The sequence below is a fragment of the Leucoraja erinacea genome, chromosome 19 (assembly GCF_028641065.1).
Source record: "Leucoraja erinacea ecotype New England chromosome 19, Leri_hhj_1, whole genome shotgun sequence".
Taxonomy (NCBI): domain Eukaryota; kingdom Metazoa; phylum Chordata; class Chondrichthyes; order Rajiformes; family Rajidae; genus Leucoraja; species Leucoraja erinaceus.
In genome coordinates this window covers 23,524,609-23,538,031 of record NC_073395.1, presented here as the reverse complement: position 1 = coordinate 23,538,031, position 13,423 = coordinate 23,524,609, and the positions used below count along the sequence as shown (strand labels likewise).

The window sequence follows — 13,423 nt, the reverse complement described above, 5'->3', positions numbered from 1 at the left end:
TGTACATAAGAGCAATTATGCTTCCAGCCTTTTTTTCCAATCTGGTAAATAAATTGATTTTAAATTTCAGAGGTTCAAAGGTCTGCTTATTGTCACTGAACCTTTGAATTTGCACTGAAATATGAGGTGCTGTTGTTTGAGGTTTGGTCACAGTGGACGAGTGGCACTGTACACATGTTTCCGTACTGTGTGACTCTTCTGCTGGACAATATTTACCAATTCAACTTCCCTCCGTCAATTCATTCGATCATTTTCAACTTTTTGATTAATGTACCTCATCACCTTCCCACTTCAAGTGACAGGAGTCAGGTCAATGCGATTGGTCCTCATAATTCGCCTCTTTGCCTCGTGTGTCATTCTAGTGAATTTCCTTTTTTCTGTAGCTGAGATTTTTAGTTTTATTCTCGATTTAGGAGCCTTCCCTATTTGCCGTGGCTAAGTTGCTAGAAACAGGACTGGTGAACATGCATCGAATTGAGATTCTCTGGAGACCATTAACAGGGCATCTACTGGAGGTAAATCATTCAATTTATTCCTGATTCTCTTGTTGCCATGGCTATGAAAAAAATGTATGTGCCCAATAATTATTTCCCCTTTTAAAAATGTGTTTAAATCATAAGCCAGCGCATACCAGTCATTTTTAACGGTATCCCAATTGGATTATTTTAGGAATGTCAAGTTGGCTGTATTGTTTGAAACCTAACTAAAATTTCTCAAAAAGAATCCATTTTGTTGACAATAATGTAATAATTTAAATTCTATATCCCCGTGAACTATATTGTGGAATGGATTTGAGTGGAATCATTTCTAATGTACTCTGCCAACTAAAAGAATTGAATATTTCTAGTCGAGTAGACATGGTTCTTCATGTTCATAAGTCCTAGGAGCAGAATTAGGCCATTCAGCCCATTAAGTCTACTCTGCCATTCAACCATGGCTGATCTATCCTTCACTCTCAACCCCATTCTCCTGCCTTTTCCCCATAACCCCTGGCACCCGTACTAATCAATCTCCACCTTCAAAATATCCATTGGTTAAGGCTCCACAGCCGCCTGGCTGATTATCTTGGAATTCAGCTCTAATGAGTCAGAAGGACAGCAAGGGAGATGCTGAAGCAAATTCATTCCCATTCCGTTACTTTAGTATGATCTCCTGATGCACTACTTGAGGTTTACCTTTCGAATTATGAGAGAAACATTCGGCTGCACGCAATTTTTTAAATTGGGCCATTCATTAAAAAATCATCCACGTAACTGTGTACTTCTCATCAGTGCCAGGTGAAACACTTTGAATTGATGCTTTTGAATTGTTGATCTTGCCGTGTTCTTTGTAACCCGTGTCAGCTTCATACTTTCCCTTTCTGTTTTCCTTCCTATTGCTTCCTCTTGTTGTCTTTTACAGAAGGTAAGTCCTTCCCTGTTATTTACCTGCCCTTGAGACAGTTTGTCCTGTGCCATATACTTATTGTTCTGACCTCCATTTGTTCCTATTTGGCCCACTAATAAATGCCTTAAATTCACTCTTTTAAATGTCTGCTACATTCAAGTGGTAGAAATTTGTACTGTTGGACATTTGACTCCCTTGCTGAATTCTGTTATTAAATTTGTAAAAGATTGGGAGAACCCTTTGGGATACAGCAAGATGGTGTTGTGGGGAAGATTCAATTTTTGAATTTGAAAGTGAATCTTTCTCCAGTACTTGCATGTATCTACGGTGAAAGTATCCCTGCAGAGTTGTACCAGTCTAAAGAGGAACAAAATATATAGTGAAAGTTGCCATCATACTTTTGTTGGTCGGTGAAAACTTGCATTTAAACACTTTTTTCTTCAGTAAGCCGTCACAATTTTACAACTGCATGTTATTTTTGAAGTACATTTGATTTTGGTTGTTATGTGTAAATTGTCACTGCCAGTGGCTTCCCAAGATATCCCAGCAATCTCTTATAATGTAATAATGGTTCAGCAGTAAAAATTGGCTGTGGATAGTCATGATAGCGTTGGAATGTGGCGTCTCTTTGCATGCTAGTCCCAGAGCAGGATCTGCTACCATCCTTTACAATCATTCCATTCTTTTAAAGTTTTATTTCTATGGAGGGCTTGATTGTATTTATGTACATTCTTTTTTGCCGGAAAGCACGCAAACAAAAGCTTTTCACTGTACCTCAGTACGCGTTCATAAGTCATAGGAGCTGAATTTGGCCATTCGGCCCATTTAGTCTACTCTGACATTCAATCGTGGATCTATTTTTCCCCTCTCAACCTGCCTTCTCATAACCCTTAACACCCATACAAATTAAGAGTCTTGTCAATCTCTGCCTTGAAAATACCCAATAACTTGGCCTCCATAAACGTCTATGGCAATGAATTCCACAATTTCACCACCCTCTGACTAAAGAAATTCCTGCTCATCTCATCCTCATTTCCTTTCTAAAGACATGTGACAATAATAAATGAAACTAAACACCTTGAGAGATCGTGTTGTGTAATCCTTCGTGCCCATCAGAAAGAAGCAGTTGGGTTTAGCTTCTCTTCAGTTCACTGGTTTATTTATCATCATGTATACAGAGATACATTGAGATCTTGTTCTGTGTGCTATGTAGTCAGGTCATACTATGCATGAGTACAATAGATCCTCTTCTGGAACAGCGTGCAGTGTGTCACCACATTATGGTGCCATCTTACAACTTCCAAGTCTGAAAAGTTTAATCTTGGCCAAGAAGAACTGCAGTTTCTTATTTTCTCCATTTAAGACCCAATGCCCTGACAGTTTTGGGTTGATGAAGTATAGGTATGATCCCTTTAACAATGCTAAGTGGTTTTCACTTATGCCAGTCTAGATTGTGTCCTGGAATAGAGTGCACACCCACAGTGTATTACTGCAGGTGTACAACTGCTACCACAGAGCTAAATTGGTTCTGAATATGTAGAAATAAATATATTCAAGTTGCTTTAATAACAAAAGTTTATGATACTAAATATCTTGCTGGTTTTACAGAAAATGTTGGTCACGTATGGATGTTGAGTTGGAGGCTAGATCATTAGTTATATTTAAGGTGGAGATAGATAAATAAGGGTGACTGGCATGCAGGTGTTGAGGCCAGTGTCGATCACCCATATAGGCTTGAGATCCTAGTGGAATTGTGATGATATAGTGTGATGTTCCTTCAAAAAAATAGTGCTAACATAATCTTTTTAGTTTAGTTAGCTTAGTGATGCAGTGTGGAAACAGGCCCTTCAGCCCACTGAGTCCGCGCCAACCATCAATCACCTGTACACTAGTTCTATCGTACACAACAGGGACAATTTACAGTAGCCAATTAACCTAAAAACCTGTGTGTCTTCGGGATATGGGAGGAAACCGGAGCACCCGGAGGAAACCCATGCGGTCACAGTGAGAACATACAGACAGAATTCTGTCCCCATAGTCAGAATCAAACCTGGGTCTCTGGTGCTGTAAGGCATAAAACCTTTTCTGTCAAAAGATAATGAATCTTTTCCCCTGAGGGTGTTGCAGGCCAGATCATTGATTATATCTAAGGTGGAGATAGATAAACTTTTGAAAGATCGAGGAAATAAGGTCTGCAGGTAACTGGCAGAGAGAACTTTGGGCTCCTCAGCCATTTATTGAATCACTCTTCTGCTGCACCACTGTGTGCCGTCCCAAGCTTGTCTTTAAGTTGCTGCATAGTTTCCTCAAATGTTTGTTGTCGCTTTACATCTGAACTTCTTTGTTAAATATTTGGGTCCACAGGTCTGCCAGCACCCGAACGCCCGGATGCGGGAGTGGGGAGCAGAAGCTGTCACTGCTCTGATTAAAGCCGGACTGTCTTTTAAATACAATCCACCACTATCAGAGAATCAGGTTGGTTCAGTGTGGGGAGTGAAACAAAAGATAATTTAAAAACCCATTCATTCATGTTTGTATCTACCCCAAGCTTTATGGAAACTGGCATGTGTTTATGGTGCCCGTGCTATACCTGCCTCATATTTTTCATGTTATAGGAGCAGAATTGGGCCATTTGGCCTATTAAGTTTACTACGCCATTCAATCATGGTTGATCTATCTTTCCCTCTCAACCTATTCTCCTGCCTTCTCCCCATAACCCCTGACACCCTTAGTAATCAAGAATCTGTCAATCTCCGCCTTAAATATATCCATTGACGGCCTTCACAGCCCTCTGGCAATGAATTCTACAGATTCACAACCCTCTGACTAAAGAAATTCCTACTCACCTTCTTTCTAAATGTACATCCTTTTATGGTGAAGCGAAGGCATCTGGTCCTAGACACTCCCACTGGTGGAATCATCCTCTCCGCATCCACTCTGTCCATGTTGAAGAGAGTATCAAACTACGACCTCTAGCACCCGCAGTTATTTTGATTTTCAGAGACGTGTTCATAATTTTACTTTTGATAAAACCAGATTCAGTTTAAATGAATAATAAAAAAGAACTGCAGATGCTGGCTTCTACCAAAGATGTACAAAAAATGCTGGAGTATCCCAGTGGCTCAGGCATCTCTGGAGAACATGAATTGGTGACGTTTTGGGTGGTGTCTGACGATGAAGGGTCCCAACCCAAAATGTTTCCTATCCATTTTCTCCAGAGATGCTGCCAGACCCGCTGAGTTACTTTTGTGTATACCTTCAATTTAAAGGAGAATAGTTTGGAGAGAGAATTGCCGAGCGTCAGGAAAGAACCAGAGAATGGTGCCAGCTGAATTAATCTCTCAAAGATCAATCATCCTGTGTAAAATATTTTGCAACTGTGCGGGATGTGGCTGAGGAAACTGAGGAGTTGTGCCTGTGTTATCTTCAGGTTATCTTCAGACTGGGCTTGTTTATTTTGGGATTGAATATTAGCTCCCAATACTGTAGACGACTTCTGTTATTGATGACTAGGCCCATAGATCTCCAGTTTGCTTGAGAAGCTAGGTCCTTTGACAAAGTCCAGTTTGTTCAAGTCTAAATTTGGTTCTGTTTTCTCTCAGAGGCTGCAGTTGCTGCTGCTGAATCCACTGAAGGAATTATCCAATATTGCACACTCTGACATCCGGCAGAAGCAATTGGAATGCGTGCTCCAAATCCTGCAAAATGAAGGCGACAGCCTGGGACCTGGATGGCCTTTGGTGCTGTGCGTTATCGGGGCAATCCGAAATGACCAAGGGTGAGAATATATCCTGCATTATTCCTTTGCTTTCATAGGTGAGCTACACAGTGGCGCAGCGGTAGAGTTGCTGCCTCATAGCACCGGAGACCCGGGTTCGACCCTGACCTCAGCTGCTGTCTGCATGGAGTTGCACGGAGTTTGTACCTCCCCTCTGTGACCGTGTGAGTTTTCTCTGGTGTGCTCCGGCTCCCTCCCACACTCCAAAGACGTGTAGGGTTGTAGATTAATTGGCTTCTGCAAGGGTGTAGGATAGTATACTACTAGATCATTGGTCGCCTTGGACTCGATGGGCCAAAGGGCCTATTTCCACACTTGTATCACTAAACTAAAACTAAAGCTCATGACTAAGGCCTGCTATTCCTAGACTGTAAAATTTGTATTTGTATCGCCTTTTTTTTTTCCAACAAATATTACACAATTAAAGTACATTTTTAACAACTTTGAACTGAAAGGGTACAAAATGACACTGAAACGTGGCAAATCTTGTGTACAGCCTCAGTGTAATCTATTCTTTTCACTAGTACTTTATGATTGTGCCTATGTTTAGTAAGATTTTTACAGAACTGTATGCTAAAAAGGAATTTCACTGTACCTAGGGTCATGTGACAAAGTACTATAGAATAAAATACTTACTTTAGTAGGGAACATTGTAGTTTTATTTCCGATATTAGTTCATTGGCCTTTTCTATAGTTGTTACTTAGAACCGCTCTCAAACTATATGAATTGCAGAAACTATCATGTATTTTTTGTTATCAAATTATAATATTAAGCAACTTAAAATTTTATGAAGATAGTTGATGTTATACAGATCTGCTTCACTAAATAGCATGTCTGCCACTGTAACAAAAATATATCCATATACTTTATGCATTAGCAATTTGTTTAAGTAAATATTCTTTTTAGGTATCCCATCACACAATTTAAATTTTATTTGAAAAGAACCCAGGGCTTGATCACCTGCCTTTTTATTCTGTGAAGCTCCTTGGAATGGTTTAGTAAATGAAAACCACTATGTACATGCACAAGATACACACAAAATGCTGGGGTAACGCAGCAGGTTTGACAGCATCTCTGAAGAAAAAGAATAGGTGACGTTTCGGAGCCCTTCGTCAGACTGAGTGTAAATATGCATTGTTGAACAACGTCTGAAGCCTAATGCCCCTGTCCCACAAGCCATTTTTTTTTTTTTTAGCAGACTAGGCTGTTGCCGGTGTGTTGCCTGTATGGTTGTGAATAGTCTTCTCTGTCGCCCATAGAATCGTAACGTTTTTCTGGTCGCCGCTGGATTTTGAAATGTTCAAAACTTTTTGGCGACCGTTGGCTTGACACCAATGAGCGTAGCTTGACTTCTTCTGACGTAGGTGCTGTCGTAGGTTGACGCCAGGATGACTTCAGTGGGTTTTTTTGTGTTGTTAAAGTTTGATTCCAATTCAAATTTTATGTCGAAGGGGGGCGTCCAGTCGCCGGTTTTTCGGCAACCTGCTACGGCTATGCCAGTCGCCGGCAGTCGCCTAAAAATAGCCTAAGTGGGACAGGCCCATAAGTTTGGTATTCATGCAGGTGAGTGAGAGACCTGGTTTTATAATCCACAGTATGTGTACTGCCTCCAGAGAGACATAATAATCTCTACTTTTGCTGCCCAGAAAATTCTTCCCCTCCCCGCCCCCACCAATGAATGAATAAAATTACTCATCTAGAATTCATAGTTTTCTCTTGTATTTGCAGGGAATCTCTAATTCGCACAGCCTTTCAGTGTTTACAGTTAGTGGTGACTGACTTTCTGCCCACCATGCCCAGCACCTGCCTTCAGATTGTTGTGGACGTAGCTGGCAGTTTTGGGCTTCAGAATCAGGAGTTGAATATCAGCTTGACATCAATAGGATTGTTGGTAAGAACCTTACTGCTTAATTCCTTGGCTACCATTGAACATTTTTGTGGCTGCATAGATGGGCCGGTGCCTCCTTTAATCCAGACAAAATTACCGGAGCGCACTTGAAATCCCCCTCCCAGAAGTCCCCGCGAAAATGTGGCGTCTTGGTTGGGTGAGGCGGCCGATCTCGACCGCAGCGGGATTTTCGCGACCGATCAGCGGGTAGAATTTTCCTCCTTCGGATGAGGCTCTGGAACTTCGGCTGTTCACCTAGCCGACCTCCGAGGCCAATTTTGCAGGCCCGTACCTTGGCCCCTGGATGGCCTAGGCGGACCATTCTGGTACTTTGGATTCCTCTTAGGGACCATGACCTCTTGATGGTCAATGGCAAAACGGATAATCCAGAAAGGCTCTAAATCTAAGGGTGCCAGACAATTGGTGATAGACCTGTATATATTTTTTTAAAGGCCGGTCGACTGTATTGAATAGGATTTACTGCAATCAAAGTGTGGTATCCAAGTCTACACAATGCCAACCTTTTGAAATGGAGGGGGTACAGTGGAAATCCACCACTGAGCGGCCACAAAGACTTTAAGATGGTTGATGCGGAAGGATCAACATTTTCGTGGACATAAGGACATGGGGTGGTATTTTTTGAAATAGGTGGAAAGGGACAGGAAAAAATGGGTGCGCATCCAGGTGAGACATAAGGAAGAGAGGAGGAAAAGGGGGGTAGGATGAGGGGCTGTTTTGTGTTTACTCACCACTCAATATCAGTCTCCTGAAATACTTACTGTTTTGTGTTCCGATTTGGGAAGATATTTACAGGAAAAGATTTTAGAATTCACACAATTGTGGACGGCACAGTGGGCAGCGACAGAGTTGCTGCCTTACAGCGCCAGAGACCCCGGTTCCATTCTGATTAATAGATTCTTGATTAGTACGGGTGTTGGGGGTTATGGGGAGAAGTCAGGAGAATGGGGTTGAGGGAGAGATAGATCGGCCAGGATTGAAAGGCGGAGTAGACTTGATGGGCCAAATGGCCTAATCCTGTCCTATAAATTATTAACTTGTTGTTGATGCTAATTAGCCTTAGAGAAGCTATTCCTAAGTCTGGTACATGCTTTCAAACTTTAGGTAGAAGATACAGAAACTTGAATGCACACACAACTGGACTTGGGAACAGCTTTTTCCCCTCTGCTATCAGGATCTAAGTGTATCATTATTTTATTTCTCTAACAGCCTTTGTTGTGTGTTTTCCCTTCAGTGGAACATTTCAGATTACTTTTTCCAAAGAGGTGAGACCATTGAGAAAGAGCTGGAGAAGGAAGAAGCACTGCTACAGAAACAGGCCGAGGAAAAGGGAGTGCCTTTACATCGGCCATTCCACCCCGCTCCGCCCTTTGACTGCCTCTGGCTGTGCCTTTACTCCAAGCTGGGCGAGCTGTGTGTGGATACGCGGCCTGCTGTGAGAAAGAGCGGAGGGCAGACCTTGTTCTCCACCGTGGGTGCACATGGAACGTTGCTCCAGCATGCCACATGGCATACAGTGTTGTGGAAGGTACAAGAAAATAAAGTGATTACATGAACTACAAGGCCAAGGGAGCCATTTGACCACTTTACCCAAGTGTCCTATTTGGGGATGCGACCCTCTCACTTGGCAGGTCTCCGCTCTCAGACTTGCAATTCTCCATTGTGGTTCTTTGCTGCTTTCTCTTTGCTCCTTGACTCATCCCCTTTTCAACTTTCCTTTTGGGTACTGTATGTATCCCAAGCTGCCTGAATGCTTCTCCCTGTCTTTTGAGCCTGTGATTGTGCACATTTGGAACTTGTGCAGATAGTTCCTCCACATCATCGTTATCTCATGGCCCTGACCACCACCTGGTGTCCCCTGCCACTTGCTCTGTCCCCCATAACGTGAGAGTTTAGCTGGTTAGAATGAAGAGTGTAACCTTTTAGTATGGGCTTATTTATGGATATCGTCTGCACTGAGTTATATGGATTATTTATGTTTTGATCAACATTTGAATTAAGTCATGTTCATTTTGGGCTTGCATTAGGTTTTATTTCCCCTGTTGGATCGGGTAAGAGAATCGTCCACTACAGCAGACAAAGAGAAGATCGAATCGGGTGGTGGCAACATCCTCATTCACCACTCCAGAGACACAGCTGAGAAGCAATGGGCAGAGACGTGGGTTTTAACATTGGCAGGGGTGGCCAGAATCTTTAACACCAGGAGATACTTGCTACAGTCTTTAGGTAATGTCGCTCACCACTTCTAAATCGCTCTTTTAAAATACGATTTTAATGTTGATGGTAATTGAGAGTCTTGGAATCTCTATCATGGTTCTATATTCTATATTCATGGATAGTAGCATTTATTTCAAGAGGATTAGTATATAAAAAACGGATGTAATGCTGAGACTTTATAAGGCACTGGTCAGGCCGCATTCGGAGTATCGAGAGTAATTTTGGGCACCATATCTGAGGAAGGATGTGCTGGCGCTGGAGAAGGTCCAGAGGAGGCTTACGAGAATGATTCCTGGAATGATTGGGTTAACATATGAGCGTTTGTCAGCACTGGGCCTGTACTCGCTGGTTTAGAAAGATGAGGGACCTCATTGAAACTTACCGAATAGTAAAAGGCCTAGTTAGAGTGCATGTGGAGAGGATGTTTCCACCAGTGGGAGAGTCTAGGACCAGAGGGGCACAGCCTCAGAATAAAAGGACGTACCTTTAGGAAGGAAATAAGGAGAACATTCTTTACTCAGGGTGGTGAATCTATGGAATTCATTGCCACAGAAAGCTGTGGAGGCCGTCAATGGATATTTTTTAGGCAGAGTGATAGATTCTTGATTAGTACATGTGTCAGGGCTAATTGGGAGAAGGCAGGAGAATGGGGATTGAGAGGGAAAGATTGATCAGCCATGATCAAATGGCGGAGTAGACTTGTAGGGCCGAATGGCCTAATTCTGCTCCTATCACTTATGAACATATTCATTTAATGTGCTGCAGGAGAATTTTCCAAAGCTTGGGACGTTTTGTTGGATCACATCCAATCCGCCGCACTGAGCAAGAACAGCGAAGTTTCATTGGCTGCGCTGAAGAGTTGCCAGGAGATCTTACAGATCGTGACACCTGTAAAAGAATGTGAGAAGCCAGAAGGGCTCTCTGGGGTCAACATGCTGCCTTTCGTGGGGCCGCTGATTCCGCCAGGGCCGCCCAGAGTCTTGAGCAGAAGTGATTCGATGGGGGAAAGGCTGGGGCGATACACTGTTGGTGAACTGAATGTGGCCGGAGATGAGATTGAGGATTCTGCCCTTTGGTGGGCTGCGTGGAACACCTGGTACAAAATAGGCTCGGAGAGCACAAAGCCTCCGGCCACTTGCGACAAGCTGTTCTTCATTCCAAGCCAACCATTCCTCACAGCGCTCGTGCAGATCTTCCCAGCTCTATACCAGCACATCAAGTCAGGCTTCAGCATGGAGGACCTAAAGAGGCTGGGTGTTATACTGCACGGTGCTGTATCAGTTCCTATCAGCTCTGATGCCTCTCCATTCATTCTTCCCTCATACACTGAAGCGGTACTGACCAGTCTACAAGAAGCAGTACTGATCGCTCTGGATGTCCTTCAGAAGGTAAATACACACAATATACCATCCAGTGCCACCATTTTGCTGGAGTATAATTACATTGTTACTAAATCAGTGCTGGACTATAAATCAGGAGGCACAAGTTCAAATCCCACTGCCCCCCTTATTACAAGAAAATTACTAAAACAAAATGTTATCAATCTCTATAATCGTGAAAGTTTTGCATTGGTATAGTAAACCTATCTGGTTTTGTCCTTGCTGATACCATTCCACCCCATGCATGTCTAAACACAATGGTTCAATGGTACTTTTATTGGCATGTGCAAATGCACCGGGAAATTCTCCACAAGTGAAGTTTACTCAGAACTGATGGCTTGGTTCGGAAGTGAATCGAAGCTTGAGATACTAGGAACTGCAGATGCTGGTTTAGAAAAAAATTGACAATACAGGAGTAATTCAAGATTGACTTTTGGGTCAGCACCCTTCTTCAAACTGGAGAAGGGCCCCATTGAAAGTAGGTGCAGGAGTTGGCCATTTGGCTCTTCGAGCCAGCCATTCAATATGACCATGGCTGATCATACAAAATCAGTACCCCATTCCTGCTTTCTCCCCATATCCCTTGATTCCATTAGCCCTAAGAGCTATAACTAACTCTCTTGAAAACATCCAGTGAATTGGCCTCCACTGCCCTCTGTGGCAGAGAATTCCACAGATTCACAACTCTCTGGGTGAAAACATTTTTCCTCATCTCAGTCCTAAATGGCCTACCCCTTATTCTTAAACTGGCCCCTGGTTTTGGACTCCCCCAACATCGGGAATATTTTTCCTGCATCTAGCCTGTCCTGTCCCTTAAGAATTTTATATGTTTCTATAAGATTCCCTCTCGTCCTTCTAAATTCCAGTGAATACAAGCCCGGTCAACCCTTTCATCATATGTCTGTCCCGCCATCCCAGGAATTAACCTGGTGAACCCTCGATAGCAAGAATATCCTTCCTCAAATTAGGAAACCAAAACTGCACACAATACTCCAGATGTGGTCTCACCACGGCCCTGTACAACTGCTTCTATACACAAATCCTCCCGCTATGAATCCTATACTCAAATCCTCTCGCCATGTATTTCCCAACCCAAAATGTTACCCATCCATGTTCTTCAGACATGCTACCTGATCCACTGCGTTACTCCAGCACTGCATCTTGTAGCAAAGCACTGCAATAGAATACTATGTGGACAGTACTGTCTTAGGGGGTTTCAGCGCCTTTTCGGGATCGAAAAGTGTGGATGATGATTTCTGCTTTAAACTGAAGCCCAACGATTGGTTTAGTTTAATTCTAGTTTAGCAAAACAGTGTAGAAATAGGCCATTTGACCCAACAAATCCATGCTGACCATTGATCACCTGCTCTATCCTACATTCCAGGGACAATTTACAGAAGCCAATTAACCTACAAACCTATGCGCCTTTTTTTTTTGAAAATACAAAATAGTTTTATTCAAAACAAAACAAAAATACAGAAAGGTAACACGATCAAAAACTGTCTGTATTGGCAGTTTACAAACAAACAGTTATCAAATTAAAATAACGTAAACATTATCAATAATACACTCAACCTCCCACGGCGGCCAGATCTCCAGAGTCCCTGTGGACACCGCGTATTCTCTCTCCAGGGACACGCGAGCACGGACATAGGCCCGGAAGAGGGGCGGGCAGCCGACTGTGGTGTGACCTACACGTCCTTGGGATGTGGGAGGAAACCGGAGCATCCATAGGAAACCCATGTGGTCACAGGGAGAATGTACAAATGCCACACAGAACAAAGAACCCGTAAGGATTGAACCCGGTCTCTGACACTGTAAGGCAGCAACTCTACCATTGTGCCACTGTGCTGTTATATATATATATTTTTTTTTAATTAAAAGACAACAAGCATGAGATTATGGGTTGTATTTCTGTTCTTTCCTTTGTTTAGGAAATTTGTACAGGACCAGAAGCCATGCAGGTTATGTACCCAGCCATCTTTGATCAATTGCTCTCATTTGTTGAGTTCTCCTGCAAGGCGCCAACGTACGGAAAATTAGAAACAAAAAATATAGCAAATGCAAAGTTTAATCAGGTAAGCGGACAAATACGTTTCCATAAGGAAATGTGTTATTAGATTACAATCTAATTATGCCATGATTGCAATGCTAACTGTGAACCTGAAGTTTGAACTTGTTATTTCACAAGAAGCTTCGACCTTAGCCACATTTGTGGTTTCAAAAGATTGTTTGTGTTTTGTCTTTTTTAATCGGATGTGTATTAGCTTGAAGCTGAATCTATTAATATCAATGGAATTCTGAATGGTATCGTCGATAGAAGGAAAGAAAATTCATCCAATTCATTACACAACAGCTTAATTTTAAACCTTTGAATTGAGTATCTGCAGTATATAGCCTGCACATATAAAGTTAGTGTATTGCTGGAATGACCCAGTGTCGGCAATTTGTCTTTGGCTTATTTGATCTGAGAGGAAGCAAAACAATAAAATTAACTTTGAGTTAGAGGGGAGAATTGGGGTAGGTTTGCGTGTACATTCAACATCCATCCCTGCAGCCCTCCTTTCCTCCTCAGACTTTAGACCTCCAGTGATGCAGCGCAGAAGCAGGCTCTTCCGCCCACTGAGTCCACACCGACCAGCTATAGGCGAGCATTATCCTACAGACTAGAGACAATTTACAATTTTACTGAATCCAATTAACCTACAAACCTATATGTCATTGGGGTGTGGGAAGAAGCCGGAGCACCCAGAGAA

General features: G+C 42.6%; 1 protein-coding gene across 2 annotated transcripts in view; it reads left to right on the top strand.

Annotated features, from left to right (window-relative positions):
* The window catches only part of mon2 (MON2 homolog, regulator of endosome-to-Golgi trafficking), a 97,943-nt gene that overhangs the window by 71,109 nt on the left and 13,411 nt on the right, over positions 1–13,423 (top strand). For both annotated transcript variants that reach the window (XM_055650668.1, XM_055650667.1), the window contains exons 20-27: positions 414–515; positions 3,751–3,861; positions 4,989–5,164; positions 6,894–7,056; positions 8,306–8,599; positions 9,099–9,297; positions 10,054–10,676; positions 12,602–12,745. In XM_055650668.1, the coding sequence (XP_055506643.1) occupies positions 414–515; positions 3,751–3,861; positions 4,989–5,164; positions 6,894–7,056; positions 8,306–8,599; positions 9,099–9,297; positions 10,054–10,676; positions 12,602–12,745 (1,812 nt within the window). The remainder of the gene's footprint in view (positions 1–413; positions 516–3,750; positions 3,862–4,988; positions 5,165–6,893; positions 7,057–8,305; positions 8,600–9,098; positions 9,298–10,053; positions 10,677–12,601; positions 12,746–13,423) is intronic.